This window comes from Dunckerocampus dactyliophorus, chromosome 1 (assembly GCF_027744805.1).
Source record: "Dunckerocampus dactyliophorus isolate RoL2022-P2 chromosome 1, RoL_Ddac_1.1, whole genome shotgun sequence".
Taxonomy (NCBI): domain Eukaryota; kingdom Metazoa; phylum Chordata; class Actinopteri; order Syngnathiformes; family Syngnathidae; genus Dunckerocampus; species Dunckerocampus dactyliophorus.
The window spans coordinates 26,377,449-26,398,915 of record NC_072819.1 but is presented as its reverse complement, the minus strand read 5'-3'; the positions used below and the strand labels follow the sequence as shown (position 1 = coordinate 26,398,915).

The 21,467-nt window shown below is 41.0% G+C and overlaps 1 protein-coding gene across 2 annotated transcripts in view; it reads left to right on the top strand.

Moving 5' to 3' along the window:
* Positions 1 to 21,467, top strand: part of LOC129190005 (kazrin-like) — a 209,756-nt gene that overhangs the window by 63,314 nt on the left and 124,975 nt on the right. For both annotated transcript variants that reach the window (XM_054792302.1, XM_054792293.1), the window contains exon 3: positions 20,000 to 20,189. In XM_054792302.1, the coding sequence (XP_054648277.1) occupies positions 20,000 to 20,189 (190 nt within the window). The remainder of the gene's footprint in view (positions 1 to 19,999; positions 20,190 to 21,467) is intronic.

Below are 21,467 nucleotides of genomic sequence, written 5' to 3'. Positions count from 1 at the left end.
TATTCATGTCTAAATAATGTCTCTCTGACACACACATGAACACCCCCCCCTCTCTTTGAACACAAACGCTCCCTGTTTCTGTCTCTCTATCTCACGCACATAAACATACAATCAACTTTGCAAACAATTCATTTCTCCTCATTCCCATGCCTTCCTCCTGACACTGTTTATAGTTATGACTGTTGGCGTATACTGTTTAGTAATTGCTTTTGTTACATTGTAATTGTTCATCTTCACATCCTCAATACATACACAGTCTCTTTCTCTTTGAAACACACACACACACACACACGTCTGTTGTGATGATGTCCGGGTTGTTTTTGTTCAAAAATAAATATCTGGTAGTTTGACATACATTGGTTTTATATCTGAAACTTTATTCTCTCATTCTGTTCACGCCGTATTCATTTAGTGCAAGGCTGTATATTGATAGGGGCCTTTGAGGCTACCTTTCCTGCTTTTTGTGTTAAAAGAACATATAAAGAGGGTCCCTGTCTATGTTCGCCTTAGGCCTCAAAATTGCTATGTCTGCCGCTGACAATGCCCCAGCACCACAGACCCTTGGCCCCCTCGGGGCCTGCACTCTCAATTGCCTCAATCAAAATCGAGGGATCCCACAGATATAAAGCATACATACACATCGCAACAGCGAGCAAACACTTGGATATACTCTGCAAGCAAGAAACCACATTGCACCTGCACAACACTGGCCTACCATCCCTGGCATCCGACACAGACAGTATGGATCACGTGTGTTGAGCAGAACAAACCTCAACATCGAAGAAGTCTGCACCCACACCACCGAAGGGCAAATGGAAACCACCACAGTTGCCCCCTTAAATGTCTATGTTACATCAGTGTATAAACTACACCAAGGGCCTTTCCTTAACCCTGAACTGCCAGAAGGATGCAAGAGGAGCTTCCACATCAGCATCAAGTACTTAACACCAATAGCACATTATGACTTTATGAAACAAACAGCTGAGATGGAGACAAAGTCAAAACGGGGCTCCAGTCGAAACATTTGACTCTGATCCAAACTGCCGAAATCCTTTATGATAAAGAAATCTGCATCATGGTAAAGAAACTCCTGGACATGACTTGCGACCTTGACCTGTGTCAAGTCATCAAAAGTCTCCTTAACAACAAGAAAATGGAGAGCCCGAAAGAACGGCCCACCACAAGGCACTGTACTGGTCCCCCTTCCCTTCAAGATGTACACCAATGACAAGCTGCTTTCCCCACAATGTCGCCCTTTCATCTACGCCAATGACCTATGCGTCACACACCAGCAAGAGAACTTCCAGAAGTTTGAGACTGTCCTGGAAAGTGAGGCAGCGCAACTGTGCATCCAAATGGAGGTCATGTTGAGGACTAAGTGGACAAGAACTTACATCCATTACCCCAGTGCAAATAGCGTGACACAAAGAGTTAATCTGGGTATCACAGCGTAGAAGAACATAAATTGTCATTTTGCATCACAGTTGTAATGGCCACATAAGTCCATAGCAGAGTTGAGAGACATCCTTAAGCACGTCCTACTATGACTCAGCTGGAAGAAAACTTTCTGTCATTATGTGAACACATATGAACATTTACAGGCTGTATAAAGTGTGAGTTTTGGGGGGTTATACGGGATTGAGGTTTTTGGGGATGATTGCTTTTGTTGGCGGGTGGGAAGTTGCAGCAGCGTGGGGTGTTTAATATGTTTAGTTCAGGGGGGAGGGAGTGTCATATGTGGGATTAATTGGGGGTAATTAAACAGTCGTTTTGAAGGCAATTGGGTCATTTTGTTGTTCTTTTCTTCCAGCTGACATCCGGTCCTCCCGCGACCTCAGTAATTTGCGTTGTAGCTTCGACACTTCTACAAGGAAGTGCGATCGTTACACAGTTAATGGCTTTTCCTTAAATTTTAACCCTTTAACCACCGGACAACGGGCCTGTGTTCAGTCATGCATGCAGTAAGCAATAAATTTTGGTATGGACCGAAGGATGATGTCCATGCCAATGTATGCAAATAAAGAAACTTCATGAAAATATTAAATTGTAACTTTAGTGGCTACTTTTTGGAGAGTCTACTGTTTTTTGATACACCCTGTACGTTTGTTTCTTTGTGGCATTGTGCATAACTTCTTCTATATACAAACAAAATATAAACGTCAGTGTGAGAAGGAAAAACATAACAGCGGTTTGAACTTTGCAGATATCACAGCTGTCAACGTCCAGGACAAGCAGGGACTCTTAAACAGGTCGAGGAAGGAGACTGTCATGCACCCTCAAGTATGATTTTATTTGATGAATATTTGGATTTATTTGGCTAGGTTTTGGGCCATTAGGCAAACACAAGCAATTGTCTAGGGCCCCAAGATTTCCAGGGGCCACCAAACGTCTCATAAAAACGTATTGTTTTTTTCTTTGATTTAAAGTACATATTACTGTTTTAAAATGCGTAATGATCATGATCGTTTCGACCGTTCCCCTCTCTCTTCTCATGCAATGAACTATTCCATGTTGCCGTGCATGTGCATATTGATTCCAGAAGACGGAAGCGAAATGAACTTGTTGGCGTGGTTTGGAGAAAAATGTTACCCCAGTGGTGCTTGGAAGAGGAGAAGGTGAGAGGAAAACAGTTTTTTTTTATCAAATTTACAGACAGTGTCAACCTTTTCCACAGTCACAACAAACATAGACACACGAAATAGGATAATTTCCTCATATTCACTCTTTTTAGTAGATGACTTAAAATCATTGTTGGAGGGTATATAAACAAGGCTATGTATTACTAGAAACTTAAGCTGACAGATAACTGTAACAGATTTAAAAAGCAGGAAGAAAAGTGGCCTATTTGCTGCTGCCCACCTTGTGTTGAGGTGAAGATAAAACGTGTGGAGGGCCCCAATGACTGGGTTTGCCTTGCTCCCCCAAATGACTAAATAGGCCCCTGGATACGCATAAGGTTGAATCGAGGCAACTGGACACTTCTTGTTGGTTGAAGACGTTTCACCTTTAATGCAAAAGGCTTCTTGTGACCAAGCCCAGCCACTGGTTCAGGTATGGTGACAACACATTGGTCAACCCTCAATATTGTGGTCTACAGAAAACCTACTCACACAGACCAGGACCTACTTTCGACTTCCATCACCCAATGGAACACAAGCACTCAAGGACAGAGGGGAGAAGATCCCCACCACTGACAACGGAAGACAGAAAGAGAGGACACACATCACAAAAGTCCTTTCCAACTGTGGATATCCAAACTGGGCCTTTGTCAAATCCGCCAGCTACACCCGAGCCTGAGGATGGAAACAGGAGGCGAAGTGTGGTGAGACCTTACGTAGCTGGTTTGTCAGAGAAACTCAGAAGGATTTTTTCCAATCACAACATACCTATGCATTTCAAGCCCACCAACACCCGAAAAATCGGGTTCACCCAAAAGACAAAATCGCAAAAAGAAAACTCAGCAATGTTGTTTATGCAGTGCAATGTAGTCATGAATGCAGCGATGTCTGCATTGGTGAAACAAAACAACCTTTACACAAATGGATGGCACAACATATTAGGAGGGCAGTTTCTTTAGGCCCAGAGTCAGCCGTTCATTTGTATCTCCATCTTTGAAAGAGGTGTCAAGGAAGCCATTTATGTCAAACCTGAAAGGCCCTCCCTGAACAGAAGAGGCTTACGCTATCACCTATCGTCTCCTGACATCTCTCCCCCGAAGATTGTCACATTCCCGGGAAACAATGGGGAACGACTTGTTGTCACCAGCCAGGTGAACGACCCATTGTTATGCAAGAGGGTCGTTCACGGACTACAACAACCCGCAGTGACCATCCCCAGGGGACACACCCACCAGAGACATATAAAGACAGGAACTCCTCAGGTAAAATCTAGAACTGAAGAAGCTCTTTGGATTTAGGGTGAAACATCTTCAACCAACAAGAAGAGTCCAGTTGCCTCAATTCAACCGTCTGTGGATTACTATGACCTGGATGACTGAGAATCTACATTGTACACGGACATGCGCCCCTGGAAGCACCATTTATACCACTGCTAATAATGCTTTAATTGCAGGCTTTGTTGGCTAGTTAACGACCACGCAAAAACTACTTGATTTACACAAAAGACTTCTTTAGAGTTTGGTGTGGGTGGTGATAGAGATGAGGATTTAAAATGTTGCTTACTTAACATTCGTAGAAAGTCTTTTTCAACCTTTTCTTTAATTTCTCAGTGAATAAGGCATAAATGTCAATGACAACATTCAGACAGTTACTGTATGTACTCTTAATGAGTGACATTCAAGTTTTTAATTATTTTTTAAGTTGATCAGGATGCCTGTGTATGTGGATGCAATGAGTGTAATTTGTTGTCATACATTTGTTGTGCTAAGTGATGTTATACAAGGACGGCACAGGCTACTTCAACTCTGTGGTGTGTAAATAAATGAATAAATCACACCACATCAAGTTATTTCATGTTTGGGAGTGTTTGGTTGTCACACAGGTCCTCAATGAAGCATTCATTTTTAGTGCTTGTTACATTGAAGGATATGTGCGGTCCATAAGACATTTAGACATGCAAGATTTACCTCACACTTCTCTGGTTTATTGCAAGTCTTTCAGTTAAAACATTTGTAATTTATTTAGGAAGAGGCCACAGAGTGATTACTGACTTGAAAAATGACTTTTTGATACACAGCTGGCAACTAGTGTCCCTAGTGTTCCCAACTTTGTTGGCCTCTGGACTGGACTGCAAACAGCTGCAAGGCATCCTCAAACACTGCCGCTTTATCTTCCAATTGGCACAGCTTGGATTAGTCTCTGCAAGACTGTTTTCTATCACATTTTCAGCCCATTGTCTTCCACCTCGTTAATATAACTGATTTACCCTATTTTGCATGCCAAACCCATCCACTCTCGGATGGCATTTTGCAGGGAGTTAGACATTACGTGCACAGACAGAACAATTGATTTTAATATTTGAGCCGGATGTGTGCAACCTACATTCATGTGTGCAAACAAAAGTATTTAGCTGGCATGTCACCTTCTGTACATCACACACTGCAAGTATCTCGTCATAAATTATCATTAAACATGTACATTTTATTAATAGCATAATAATAATAATAGCGTAAACTGTTTAGTTATTATTTACAATACCTAAGAAGTTTTGGTCCTAATTAGGGATGGTCTATATGTGCCCTGCAATTGGCTGGCAACCAGTCCAGGGTGTACCCCGCCTGTCGCCCGAAGTCAGCTGGGATAGGCTCCAGTATGCCCCCGCGACCCTAAAGAGGAGAAGTGGTATAGAAAATGGATGGATGGATAATCAACGATCCCACAAGGCTGTGAGCATGCACTATTGTGCTATACTTGTATAGCGACTGGTGCAGCAGAGTTAAGAGAGCTGCTTGCTAAGCTGGTATTATGGCAAAATGAACGGACAGTGCCACATCCACTCACCAAGCTAAAGTAAAAAAAGGTGTACTGGCTGTCAGAGTATATTGGAACAGAAGAACAAGAGTTGAATCTGGCTGAGATTTTTTCTTTTTCAAATGAGAAAGGGCTGCAAAGCCAAAGTAACAAGCCACTTTTCAGAATGAAAAGTACGGACCGAATGTGTGGCTTAACTGTGCATGCGGTACCGGCATGCTTTTATTTTGATGGCCGGACTTACCGGATACAAGACGTGTTACGCCCAGTTTGCCTGACTGATGCCGAAGGAACCAGAAGGTGGTTGATTTTTGCGGTTGAATGTTTTTTTTTTAATTTTATTTAGACAAAAGTAAATATATACAGTAAATTTGGCGTGACTTTCAAGTAAATTTCCAGAATGAAATCGTGCCAGAACAGACTGTTGCAAAACAGAAAGGCAATAAGGTCATACAAATATACATAATTAACAAAATAAATGGTAAACAAAATATAAATGGAAAATGAAACGATAAACGAGGTGTTACAAGATTCAGATCATGAACTAGATGAGCTTGTTTCGTCTGAGGTGGACATTGTGAAATATGCCTTGCTGACCTTTTGAACCCACTCATATATAAAATAGCACAGAATGGAAGTTGGACTACCTCAAGTTCTCAAGTTTTGGACAGGTGTGACATTTCAATTGTGCATGTCTGATGGTACTCACAGAAGTCCAAGGAATGCTCAAGTCGTTTGTGTGTATGCTCAGACACTTGAAAAATCAGAGGGAACATTGGGTATAATATTAGATTAATCGATTAATGGATAATTAATCTCAGTGTTTCCCATACATTCCTTTATTTGTGACAACCCGCCATAACCGTACATTGGGTATACATGCCTGTTTGACCCCGATCATAGACACATCATAATGGAACTGTCTGTGAATGTAGCTTATCATTCATACTGTATATGGCATCGTAACTCTGCTTCTTAACACACCTCATGCGCACCTGGTCTGCCAGAGATTAGAAAGACGTCGCAGGAGGGATCAGTGTTGTCAACTAAGCGACTTTGCAGCTATATTTAGCGAGTATTCCGATCCCTCTAAAGTCTGTCTCTCAAAAAAAGCGACGAGCGAAAAATCAAGCAACTTTTGCTTGTCTTACTGCACACTTTTGGAGACTCTAACATGAAAGCAAGTATCAATATTGTCAACGAGCAGCCATTTTCTTGCTCACTTTTTGTCCCCTGCAGTGCCCGTGAAAATTACATGTATATGCGTCATGGTCAATGATGCAAATTAGATGATGCCGTCATCTACCCCACCAACCCACCGCCATATATAGATTACAGTCTTTTGGGCAACATGGAACTTAGAATTAATTGTTGATTAATCATGTCTTTGAAGCAGTTGATTGTGTCTTTAAGAAAGTGAAGCAAAACCAGCAGATGGGCTGTTGATTCAATCTCAATTAGTTTGCTGTCTAAAGAAGTATTTGCTAAGGGATGTTGAGCTACGTCCATGCAGAACTCCTCTGGGAAGCTTTATTCTGATCAGTAAAACACTGACATTGAAAAAGTTCAGAAAATTCAAAGATACGGAGATGACATCCTTCAACCCACCATCATTTAGTCATGCTGGGGAAATTGTTATTGTGGCTTCTTTCTGTTATTAATATTCACGTTTATCCTAAGCAATCATGAGAAAGCATAGACTTCTGCCTGATTTAGCATCAAATGAAGAAAACATTATTAGTCATTGATATGACAGGCATTGATTTTAAATGTTTGCTGTACTTCACTTGCTTAGAAACCTCCTTATAACTTCAGTACACTTTATTTATTATTGTGTTGAGTACCCACTAGAGCTGTTGCCAGTTCAGTCTTCAGTGTGTTGCCAATTGGTAATATGCTCTAAGCTTTTCAACATCAACACATTTTTTGCATTGGTCGACTGGTAAGATAACACAAATATTAGACTGCTGAAATACCAAATTGGCATTCTGCTGTTTAGTGTTGTACAATTCTTCTTTCTCTGTTGTGCACACTTGAAGCAACGTATTGTGTAATAGCTACAACCTTGCAGTCTGTCAGAATGAAATCAATCACTTGGGTAAAACAATTGTAGTGGAGCTTGTTGCACACCAAGTGCTCAGGAAGAATAGCCTTATCTACTTTTTTTGCAGGGGAGAATTATAAGTTAATTGTTTTAACTGAAATAAAATAAAGTGATTTGCCAAATGAAACCCTTCTGCCTGATAGGAGGCCTGATGTTCTCCACCACAGGCACGAGCTTTGCTGATCCTGACATTCAGAACTAATTGTCAGTGCAGCATGTCAATGTATAACTAATATTGGAAACAGACCTGCTACCACCCTGGCCTACAACCACAAGATAGTGTGTTGTTTCTGTGCTGTACATGTTTGCTTCAGTATTTTTGGAGAAAGTAAAGAATGCGTGACATATAAAGAGATAGACAGATAGAAGATAGGTTTCAGAATAGCAGCATGAAGCACCCAGCCAGAGCCCGTAAACAGAGCTTCGCTCAATCCTTGTCACTGAGATGACAGCTGCTGAATACTGAGCAGAGGAGACAGGAGACGCCCTCAACCTGAAACACACAGTTACTGCCCTCATCGCTCAAACACACGTACACGCGCACACACACACGCCCACAAAGGCACACAGACATGCAGATGTATAAACACACCCCATGCAATAGCTCGCACACACCTACACAAGGATTTTATTTAGCAGAACGCTAACATCATCAGATGTGCAAATGCACGCTCCCTTTTCATTGGGAAAAATAGCCCATCTGTGAGCACTTGAGACCAACAGCCAATGAATGACATTGTTGAGGAATCATTTCACTGGCAGGCGTGAACGCCGTTTTGAGTCTTTGTTCAGCAGTCTGAAGTCTTTCATGGACTTTTAGTTTCCATTATTTATTTATTAGAAAATAGCCGCTATAATAAGATTATGTCTGTTTTCTCACCCATTGCATGCAAATGAATAGTTGTCGTTTTGCATAATCTGAGAGTATAAAATGACATTCTAATCAAAACATTGATCCATAATGTCCAATGTTAATTCAAAACTGTTTTGCCTGTCTGAATACAGACAAAACAATCCATCTAAATTGTAGTCTCAGTATTGGGATTTGCCCCAAAATTCAGCCATCACTGCTTTTATGGCTCCCTGACACCACAACGTAAGGTGAGGGGGCTGTAAGCAAAGGCTGAGCTAAATGGAACAAGAGATTACAGAAATTGGAAAAGTTGTCATATAACTTTCCAAAACAACATCACCACCAACCCCCCCAGGACCCCACCTCGCCTGTCCACCCTTGCCTGACCAAATGGAAACCTTATCTGTGTGTAAACAAGCCAGATTGCATAGGACCTACAGTATTTTATGTCTAGTTTGATGCATGTGCACGTTGGTATGACTCCACCATAACTATACTAAATACCAAAATATGGCTGCTCCCTTTGTGGTCACTCATCAGCACAAAAACACACTTGAGTCAAAACATAAACACACATTTTAAAAACATACACATATTTATAAAAATGCTGTTTTGTTTTCATCTCACGAGCACCGTCTTCACTATTGCAGTCAGTTACACACTACTATGAACAATACAAAACACATTCGTAAAAACCCCTATTTTATAACATGTGCTAGAATTTTTTGTCAGACATTTTTATGTAAAGGATCATTTAGATGACAAAAAGATATTGACAAACCCACCACATTCATCATGATTACTTTTAGGTATACAGGGAAAGTACACAAATACTATAAACGTACCAAGCACTGCACAACACTGCTGCAGAATGAAAATATTTACAGTTTATGCCGATTGCTTACACACATGTTGCAAAATTTGGCTCGCTGTGTCAAAACTCTACTGTACACGCAAGCAAGATAAGACATAACACTTGTAAAACACCTCACGGGTATGTCAAAATGAAACGCTCCAATCAAAACCTAACAATACCTTCTAAAAATGTCATTCAAGCAATAAAATGAAATAAAATATGCAGTCAAAATATTTGTATTTTCTTTTTCTCAAACAACAGCTGAAAGTTACAGTATTTAGCTACAAAAGTTTTATTAGTTTTCTTTCTTTCTGTCTTTTTTTCTCTTTTTTTTTTTTTTACAAGGAAATAGAAATTTCTTACAAATACCTAAAGAGAGAGAGAGAGTTCTGCACCGTTCAAATTCAAAACATAAATCAAAGCAATTAAAACAAGTGTTTACAGCACTGTAGTTCAAAGTAGTATATAGCATGGGAGGATTACAGTATTTTCAGATCCCTCTGTTTGTCTGGATCTGGCCAAAGGACCTCATCCACAAAGGACCTCATCCACGTCACAGATCACCAATCACCATCACGTGTTTTCCGAATGATAACAAGGTATTTTGTCTCTGAGTCTAATGTAGGAAATTGCGTGTAATGTTCTGCAACAACTATGTTGAAGAATTGCAAGCAAAGTGCAAAGCAGAAAACGTGTTTAAGGTATTGTCACATTGTGTTTTATCTATTGCTTTAGTCTAAGCATTCACTTTTTGGGTGTAAGCAGTTGGCAAAAATTGTATTTCTTACCATAATCAGTTACAGTAACATATCAACAATAAAATATCAACAATATCAACATCAACAATGAAAATCCGAACAAAATAGTAGTTTTTCTTACTACTACTACTAAAGTGTAGATGAATAAAATCTGGAGGCAAATATTGTAAAAATTACTGAATGAAGTACATACACTTACAGCAACTCTGCTGCCTTTCATAGCACCTACCTGAGGCCTGTATTTTCAATTAAGCACACGTGTGCTTCCATACCTGATGGATGTGTTCATCCAATTGTTTCATCAGTGTGGTCATTGGCTAGCCGGGGGTTTTGTAATGAGAAGGAAGTAACCTCACAAACCATACCCATGTATCTGTGTGGAAGGTGTGAAAATGCGTGTAGCGCTTCGCAAATCAATGTGTGTAAAGTTTTGCAAAAAGTGTGAAGCTGAGTCTGTGCTTATTGTTGTGCATTTCTGGATGTGTTTTTTAACTTCTTGAGTGTAAAGACCTGGTAAGTGCGGAACATTTTCATTTTAGTGCATAAACAACTGTGTAAAACTGCAAAAACAGACTTGGATAGAAGAACATATTCAGTTTGTGATGTTGCCACGAACGATGTTATTATTACTAAGCAACAAAATTCAGCTTTACTTTTTAAATGACAAGCTGCGTATAAAAATGTCCATGTTGCCAGAGTTGATGACTTGGCTGCAAAAGGTCTGCAGTGTATGGATAAACACAAAATGAAGGATGGCAGCAGACCACTGAGTCCACTCTCCACTGTCTCCATTCACATGCTAATTCCAAAACCCCACTACACTCACTAATTATTAGTCCTCTGCCACCAGCCACTGATTCACTCCACTGACCAGCGGACACATTCGAGGCCGCACACTGGAGCAATGGAGTATTTATGCCATGTACACAAAAGACATGGATTGGAGCTTAAAGCACAAGTAAACCACAAAACCACTGGAGGTTTAATTAGTGTTTTCCAAAGATGTTAATCTGAACGCTCCAAATCATTTCTAACTGCATGTTCATGATAGTTCACATGCTGGTGCTTTGATGAGGGAGGTACAGTATTGAGAAGTCAGTGGATCACCATAGTTGGCTGACTTCAGTCTTCTAGTAATTTGGGAGAGTTTTATATATTTTACAATACTGTGTATTGTACGCCAAGTAAAACTGTTGTTTAACACAAAATAAAAGTGGTAAAATAAAAACCTAGGCAGGCTAAACACAGGCAGACTGGGTGGACCTAATGTCAAGACACGTACTAGTAGTTCCCGGGAGCATAAAAATGTGAACAATACTGAGGCACAAGCATGGAAACTGAATGCTAATTGCCCAAAAAGCAAAAGAAAACAAAAGAAAACCACTGCCTCTATGTAATATTACCATAATATGAGTAAGATCATCTTTAATATGGTATAGGCCTCTCTTGGCACATGTTAGAGAATGTGACCAGAGCAGACTTGTCTACTCACTGTATCTGTATCACTTGCTTTTGGCCTTGCATCTTTTTCTTATTGGACCCTTATGCACACACTCATTATTGACTGGCTCTAACCAGCTAAAACAACTGGGTCACACATAGAGACATACAACAGGAAGGCCTCCCCACCCGTGAAAAAGGGGCCTAAGCTGGACATCTGACCAGAAGTGCCTCGGACTTGCTTCTGCACCTGGTGTAGAAGACCATTCCCCCATACTGTAACTGTGTATCATTCTTCCTAGTACATTAAATTGTTCAAATTGAGCTATTGTTTGCGAAACTTATTTGGAAGCATTAAAGGTAACGAACTAAAAGTGACAAAAACTTTCAATTGGTCCTTTGAGCTGGATCTTGTGCTTCCTGCTCGATCTGCATTCGGCAGTCGACACTTCCAGCAATTTCAGTGGGCCCAAAAATAACAAGGTAAGCAGAAAACCTTTATTTTGAAAGTACCAATTTCCGCCTGTCCCCTTGTGGGGAAGATTGCTGGAATTGCTGAGAAAAGAAAGCTAAAAATATTCTTAAGAAATTTTGCCTTATTTAATTGCAATAATTACATTAACAGTAGGAATGATTTCCCCCTTTTTCTAAATAAGAAAATCAGAAAAGAATAAAAATATTGTTCCCGGTTTTAAGACTGTTATGCCCATTTTCGAGACTGTTGTGGATGGATGCCCTAGTATCGAGACTGTTCTGGACAAGAAGCCTGATTTTGAGACTGTTCTGGTCAGGATAAATACAGGAAGTGCTGTATCTGCCTACTTTCTAGACTGTTCTGACTAGGATTTTTCTGCTGGTTAGAAAACCTGTGGTCTGCTGAGGAAAAGAGTCATTGCGACTGCCTGAGCTGTTGAACAGATTAGGGAGATAGAAGCCCGAATTGTACAGAGCTCCTCAGAAAATGTATTATGGACATCGCGGAAAGTTTGCCAAAGTTCAAGGCTTTTGTGTGTCTGTGTGTCTTATTTGAGTTTGTACTACTTAGTAAGGAAAGCCGCTTAAATGTGTATACCTACCTCAAGAGTGTATTATAGAGTGTACTGCGTACTATTGGTCAGGCAGAATGTTTGATGCAGCTCTATACTGTGCAGGTGTACCTAATGTTGTGGCCAGTCGATGCATGTTCCTGTTACCACTGTCTGTGTACTGCCAACTGAAAATTAACAAAATTCTTATATTGTAGGTAGCACGCCTGCTTTATGAAGACTTCATGGAATAAGACAAAAACACATTTCAAAGAAAAAAGCGGTCATGCTACCCCAATTGTGTTGCACAGCGCTGTCTTGTCAAATGCACCGCGTGCGTTACGAAACAAGTTTACCAAGTAACTTTAGATACAAACCGAAATAGAGGCGAGCTGAGGAAAACCTCATATAGTGGAGGCAGTGGGCACCACCGCATTAGCCGTTTTCTCGCCAATTGCACCGTGTACGTGAATGAGGAACCGATCAACTCCTCTGTGGCGCCAGCCTGCACAGTCTGCCTCTGGAGGGGCGGTCTCTGTTTGTGACTGGCCAATCACAGAGCGTGAAGGGTGAATACATAATGAGGATTTTCTTTCATCACGATTACAGATAATGACGAGATGTACTCGTTTCATGCTCGTATTCGGCAAAAATGCATGATCCGTAACGGATATAACGTTTATAACGAGTATCCGGCTCATCCCTAATTGTATCTATGAAGTCTTGTGCTTATATGGATTCAGAAGATAAATCTTGAAGTCTCCACATACGAAGATTATTTTTTGACTGATGTCTGTAAAGGTTGCTTTGATCCATTCCTCAAACACATGAATGCTTGACTTAGGTGTTCTGTTTGAAGAACTTATTAATACATTTTTGCTTTTTTCTGTACAGATTTCAATCGTTATGCATTCTAAAATGTTGTCAATTGCAGATGACATGTTCTTTACCACTTGTTTGTCCACGTACACAGCCACTCTTCCTCCACTGTTGCTGTTCCTCTTAATGCAGATCATTTCATAACCTTCCAGCTCAAGGTCCATGCCCTTGTCAGCATCCATGTTTCTGAGATTAGGATTACTTTGAAGGGTTCCTTGAATTGATTTAAATATTGTCTTATGTTATAATTTGCGTACATGCTTCTGCTGTTTATCTGGATAACTGACAATTTATTGCCAATATTAAGGTTATTATTGCATTGTTCCTCTGTGTAGTAACAGCAGCCATTTCTGATATGAGAAAAAAAAAGTTTGTGTCCGGCTTTATGTCTTTTTCCAATTCCAGTTGTTTGATGGTTTGTAAAGCAGAAGGTATCCAATTGTAGATCTTCTTGTCCTGCAAACGTTTGTGTTGTGTTTTGAGTGTCATTAAATGTAAATAAATGACAAGCCTAAATCCAGTGCTTCTTGTTGATCCGTCCTTTGTGACATGCTGATGATGTTGCCGAATGATAATCCTTCCCTCTGCGTCATTCTTGTTTGTGTTCCTTTTCCATGTTGTCATGGTAATATGATCTCTAATATGTATCCACATCGTTACTATCTTTTTGACAGCAAACACTCTGGCCTCTGGTCCTCCATTTCACTTGATGTAAATTTTGCAGTTGGCACTCCTTGTGCCTTGGATCTTTCCCTGCTTCCTCAAATCACATGCTTCCTCTGCAGTTTCAGCGTTGCGTTTTTCAGGTACTCATTCATATAGACGTTTGTTCCTTTCAGCTTGTTGCTCTCTTTCAGCAGTGCGATTTTGAATTCAAGAGATTCAAGAGAGATTCAAGATTCAAGAGAGTTTTATTGTCATGTGCATGGTAAAACAGCAGTTATACCATGCAATGAAAATCTTATTCTGTTCATTCTCCCAAGGAAAAGAAAGAAAAACACAAGAAAGAATAAGAACATAAGAAACATAAACACATATACATAAATACCAAGAAATTAAGCAACAACAACAGAAGAGACATATTGAGAAGGAGATTGTTATCACGACACCAAGCTATGAGGTCCGCCACCTCTCTTCTGTATGATGTTTCAACACCACCAGTGATCAGTCCGATGACTGTAGTGTCATCCGCAAATTTAATGATGCTGGTGTTGTTCTGGGAGGCCACGCAATCGTAGGTGAAGAGCGTGTAGAGGAGTGGACTCAGCACACACCCCTGTGGGGTCCCAGTGCTCACAATTCTTGAGCTGGATGTGCGGTTGTGGACTCTGACTATTATGTTTATTATGTTGAATGTCCTATTGATGAACTGAACGATGACGACGAGTGTGGTGTTGTTTCTGCCATACAGTGGCATACAAGTATCAATTGTGTGGATGTCTAAATCCACCTCCTTAGAGTGTAGAAAGTGTAAGGGTAGGGTTCTAATAATGTGAAAAATAATGTTATAAACCTTATACAGTAGACACCCCTACAACGTAAATAATCCGTTCTGAGAACCTTTATGTTATAGGGTTTTTACGTTATACAAAACGTAAAATACATGTAGCCTAATCCGTTCCAAGATCTTCCCAAACTCACCCCTTTGGCACTTCAAAATATTCAAAGTCCACCAAATATGGTGGGAAAATATAAGAAAATGTTAGCATAAACATAGTAGAGCAACATTCCAATATAAAATAAGGTAATAAATAAGATTACTGTAAATGAAAAAACTGAAAAACAAAAACAATCCTACCGTTCACGAGATGTCTTGATCAGGAGCGCAAGTGGAGGCAGGAAGGAGGAGGAGGACTAGCCTGAGTCGAAACGCGACTCAAAGAGTCTAAGAGTCAGCTGGTCTCACAGACAAACGCACACGCACTACACGATAATGCTGTGTGCAAAATTTTCATTTGCAACCTAACTTAATTGTTTAGTTAGTTTAAGGGCGACTACGAAGAGGAAGGAGTTTGAAGGGACAAGCCTGTCTCTCATACAAACTGTACGTGCTGTATAAGTCAGCCAGTGAGATGAGAGCGTAGCCGGTGCCCCGAAAATCAGCCAATGAGAGCGTGATGCGTCAGAAGGCGTCACCAAGTGTTAATCTGAATTTGCACCGAATTGAGGCATAAATAAAGTTGATTGAAAAAAAAAACAACTTGCACCGACTTGGCGCTTTATGTTTTATGGAATTTCTTCCGTAATACGATGCAAAAAACTTTACATAAATTCTTTATGTTCAGTGGAATTTATGTAAAAGGAGGTTTATGTTATGCGAGGTACTACTGTAATGTTAAAAATCTTATGTAAGGCCGTAAATAGGTTTTCTATGCTGTAAATACGAAAATATTCTATTTGTAAATAAGGAGTCCTACTTCACAGAAATTCACTGGTCTGGAACCAATTAACCGCAATAAATCAGGGATTACTGTTTTGTTATTTATTTCTATTATAAAATGTGGCGGCTATCATTAAGAACTGACAAGGAGCAACCATATTTGAACGCATTAAAGTCATTCTCTGACCATTGAGCACATACCTGTATGTGTGCATGAACAGTAGTGTCATGCCCTGGCGTGAAAGTGTGAATGAAAATGCATCGAACTTGAGCATGGATCAGAATGCTCTCGTACAGGGGTCACCAACCCGTCGTTACTGGTCGATCTTTGGGACTTCGCCCGTCGACTGCGAGAATATTAGAAAAAAAATGTATTATTACATCAATGCCCTGCGCTCCCGGAGAGCGACCGTCAGACACGCATTTTGCCCACTGAACACGCCAGTACGGCTCAAGGCACACAACCTGCAAGCTCCAGCCAGGAGCCCAGTCCCCAAAATCCGACCGGAGGTATCAGCGCACGTATACCGGATCACCTCGCTGCAAGGTTAAGCAGAGTTCAGTGATGTGCCTGTGCACACATCAGTAGTTATTGCACGTTATTATGGCTCAAAATCTGCCTTTGCTACCTCAAAATTAAGGCACAAATATAACTAATAATATAAAATAATATAGACGAGCACCTCAAAAAAAATCTTCAAGCTGCGGCTTGTTAGGGCTGCATGGACCAGTCTCACTCTCCTCACCATTGCTCGCCCGTGACACTGAGTCAACAAGCCAAGTGGTAGTTTGCTCATAGAGCCCACCCCACAAGCCTGACCCCGACGAAGATCCACAAACGTAGGGCTCGCCAAAGTGCAGATCGGGGGCCATTCGCGGTCCGTGGCTCATTTGTCGTTGCATCACTGCAGAAACAAAATCAAATCGAAATAAAATGTAAAAAACAACAATAATGGTAAAAAAATAAAGCAACACCCAGTAATAACACAAAGCTTGATATTTAAAGCCTGAGCTTTAAGTACGTGTCACTTTTCAGCCGAGACCAGGGATCTTGCTCTCAAAAAGGTTGGTGGCCTCTGCTCTAGTAAATGTCTCACAGTTATAAAGGAAGACCAGGAGCACCAGGACTTGAAAGACTTAAAACGTTGTCCTTGGATATACAGTAAATAGCTGTCTTAGTAAATTGACCATAAATTGTTAACCAAGCAACCCAACTGCCAACGAGACATAGAGCATACCCACAACACCTTGTGTCCTTGTTTACGTCCTTTGGCTTCCACTAAAATCAATTGCAAGGTTGTGCTCATTAACTACAAGTCACTACATGACCGTGCCTGTTCCTAATTCCTAACCCCGGCTGTTGCATCCTCTGCTGTGGCCTTTTCAATATTGTTCCTATGTAAAATAATATCAAGTCAAATATACTGTCTATTGTGGACAAAAATGTATTTTAAAATATTTATTTTGATTTAATATATGTACTGTACATGGGATATCGTATGACATGTAATACACCCCCCGAGTGTCACTTTTTGTGTGCCTGTGTGTAGCAGAAGCGGGGTCATCTACTGTATAAATAACACGATGTTCATTTACATAGTGTAAAGTACAGGGCATGTGTGTGCTTGCCTTGCATGCTGTTGTGGGCAGTCAGATAATTTTAGGTTGTGACAAGCGCACACTCAGACGCACACACACACTTTGAGAGTGCCTGAAGGTCTGGTATCAGTTTCTAGGATTACACAGCAGTTGCCTGCTTGCTGCTACAGTGCAGTGCAGTGCATATGCAGGATGTGCTTTAGTGAAAATGTACATAACCTTTGTGAACAACAACATGGCGGCCTTCCTGCTGAGAGAGAGGATATATTGCAGACAAATGCTGATATAAAATGCTGAGAAAGTCAGGAATACACTCTTATTTTATCTACATGAGAAATACATGTGCACTAGCTCTCTGTTCTCTGTAAACAAACATCATAACGATGCATGTTCTTTGAGCTCTGTTTCAAGCAACATCATAAAAATTCTTGATCTTATAAGCTTCTAATATGCGTCTGTTTATTATGGGATTTTCAAGCAGTATTTGTTTTGCCATTCTAGATTAAACTCAAAGCATGAAGATTCACCCACTAACTGCAGTTACAGTGTTGCTCATAGACACTACATTTCTTTCTGAGGTTTGAGGTCAGTTGCATTTCTGACCAAGAAGAAGTCCTTGTTTTGATTATTTGTCCTTTTCCATAGATTGTTTGGGTGGGGAGAGGCTGATGATTTCAGCCTTCAGTATTTTCCTGCACAATTGGATTTTTTTTTTTTTTAAATAGACAAAGAAAAATAGAATCAGACTAGAAGTGAGAAAAAAATGTGTGAATGCTGAGAGCAATAAAAGCAGCTGTTATTTCAGGAGAAACACATTTTAATGTTAGCTATTAGACATGAAGGCTGAAATCCAATTCTACTCCTTACCCCTTATCAAAACCCTTACCCCTAGGTTTTGCACATTCACAGTGTCCCAATTCTCCTTAAATCAAGGGGTAAAAGGTAAGTATTAAGTGGTGTACAGCCCTAGAAACCAAGTGTGGTCGGGGACCAGACTTTAAACGTACGGGCAGGTGGAGTTTACTCGGATATCACACTCCAGCTGAAATGACGGCAGAGCGAAGACCGATAGAAGCATATAAATATATAAGTAATATATATATAAGTAATTCAGCATAATGATTGATTTTCACAGTAACTTCATTTGTGTTTTATTAGGTATTCAATCATTTGCTACCGATCACATTGATCTTGGCTATATAATCCTTTATACAGGCCAGCCATCACCAAATGGTGGACCTCTGTCCGAACCCGTGACCAATTGAAGTGAATGGGAAATATAATAATAACATATAGTCATGCTTGCGGACCGATCGCAGCGGCAGGTACTTCAGTTATTATGGTTACGTGACAGCAAACGCGGTGACTTCACTCAAGATGAGCCAAAGAAATAGTTTGTTTCCTTGCCGAGAAGTGAATGAGAAAACAATGGCTTGCTCCAAAGTAAGAAAAAATGCTACCTTTCACTCTGTATGTAAGGACGGCAGCGACAAGCACCTTCCGGCTCACGCACGGCCCCACCCTTTCAAGGGGAGCTGGAGTACTGCAGCTCTTCAGCCAATGACATTTAGCTGTATTTTAGGCCACATGACCATGGATAGATTTCCTGCTCTGGTGTAAAAAAAATCCCCATCCACACCCATGGTGTTAAAAACAATGGGATCACACTCCTCAACCTTTCTGGTAAGGTCTGGTGGAGGATTCTGGAGAGGAAGGCCCGCTGGATAGTTTAACCGAGTAGTATGGTTTTTGTCCTCGTCGTGCAACTGCGGCCAGCTCTTTACTCTCGGCAGAGTCCTTGAGGTGCATGGGAGTTTATTTGTTTAATGACACATCATGTTATTTAATTACGTTTTAATTTATTCAAATGCATTTTTAGTTATTTTATTTATGATGATTAAATAACCTATTTATTTAATTGAATTTCATTAATCCCAATGAGGTAAATATGAGTTCAGAGTATCACAAGTCATTGCCACACTGCACTTGCTGTGTTACTGTGATGAAAGCTTGTTGTGCAACTATAATCATTTTCTCCCTGCTAGTGCTTATTTGTCAAGTTAATGAGTTTCTTTCCCTTTGACCACTGAAGGAGGGACACACACAGAGAGGAAATAACAACTGAACAGTTTCGCTGAAATCTGTTTTCCCACGACTGTTGTGTTTCACTTCAGTCAAACACTAAATCCCAGAACCCTAAAGCAATATCTTTTACAAAACAGCTGTGCTGAGGGCTAGTGACTTCACATCCGCAGCCTGCTCCCCCTCTGACTGTGTGTGCAAATGGTACAGTCCATTTAAAAAGGTGCCTGTCATCTCTCAGTGCTCTGTGTCCTTTCAGCAGTCAGCTGCAGTGAGCACATTTCACAGAGGGCTAGTGCAGGCTTCACACAAACACACGCGCGCACACACGCAGGCACTCACATGTGCCTACAGAACTCTCAGACACATGCACACACAGCACGCTGACACTCTCATGGCATTCTCTCCCTCCAGCTGATTCACGTTTCCCCTGAGCCGAATGACTGTGCAAGCAAAAGGACAAACTGGTTTGAGGATTTAACTTGGCTTTCTCTTAAAAACACCAAAGGATGGATTTATTCACGGACATCCTCCTTCCTCTGGAAATGCACAACTTGTCAGCATGACACCTACTCCGGATTCCCCTCTCTGCAGGCAAAAATCCTGAAAATGATGGATGACAACAAGCAGCTGGCTCAGCGCATAGATGGGGCCATTCAGTCGGCCAGCCAGGAGGTGACCAACCTGCGCTCAGAGTTGAGTGCCACCAGCCGCAGACTGACCGAGATGGGTGCTGGCGACCCTTCCGGTAGCATGCTTGAGACCCTGCAGCACAACCACAATGGTAAGACAACTCAGCGTGAAGAGTGCATGCTGGGAGTGTACAATCTGACACACTGCACATGTGCGGCTAACTTTAAGGAAAAGCACGGTTAGTGGAGTTGAACAAAAGAGATGTGTTTTTCTCCCTTGTGTCCACTTTCAACCCCCACCTCTCCCTCCCTATGTTGAATAATTAACCTTGTGAACCTTTAAGAGGGGGGTAGTGCTGCACTTTGGTCATAGCAGAGTGGGTAAAGTTACAGCCTCTTTTTGTCTCCTGGCATTCGTGCCTGCCACTCCATTCATTTCACCCTAACTGGCCAATGGATCTCTTGAAGGAAAAGAGGGGGCGGTGGTTTTAGGGTTGCTGTGGGTTACTGTTACTGAGAGCTCTTGAATAGCTGCCCAGTCTGTAGAATGCTGTCCAGCTGGTGCTCTTGTGTGCCCTTTCCTACCTTCATATACCCAGTTGGGAGTAGATAGTTGACAGATGTGAGTATTTACACATTGTTGGTGACATAAGCATGCATGGGTTACTAAATCCTTTCACATCCTGGCACACGCGTACTTCCAGACACTCGCTGTTTCCATAGCAGTCATGCTCAGAGATTAGGCTACACTCTGCACTACTTTCTATTTTCACAAGGATAATGACCTCTGCCAGCTCTGGCCGTCATTGACCTCTGGGGAAAATATGAGCGGGACATGACACAGCTGGAACAGTTAGTTGCTGGCCATTGCTTTGTGTTTTTATCTGTTATTTCTGTGTCCCCTTTAACTCTGACACTTCTGCTGTTACCATAGCAGTGTTTGTGTGCCAGAGTGAGTGACGACAAGCGTTCCTCTCAGAGCTCTGATGTCATCGTCCCTTGTAACTGCCTGGCTGCTTAGATGAAATGATGCCCGCAAGGTTCATGTTCAGTGTGTAATCATGTGAAGAAGTCATTAGCCTCTCCTCAATGCCCCTGTAGCATCACAGAGATTTTTTAGTTGTCATTGTGATAAAATACAGTCTTAAAAGCATATGTGTGCTAGGCATTGGTGATATGGCCTGATGTGATTTGATGCTTATGACAATAAAAAAACAAAAAAAACTGACATTTTAACAATAATTGCAGTTTACAGGCCGCTGTATTTATTTGTGCAAAGTGCCAACAAAATGCTGCACCTAACATCTACTCCTTCCTCGTACCCCATGATTTGATTTTGCGTGAAGTGCTGTCTATCCTACTTTACTCCATATTTTACAAAATATCATGCCTCGCTGGTAATCACAGCTTTTGCAGCTTAAGACAGACCA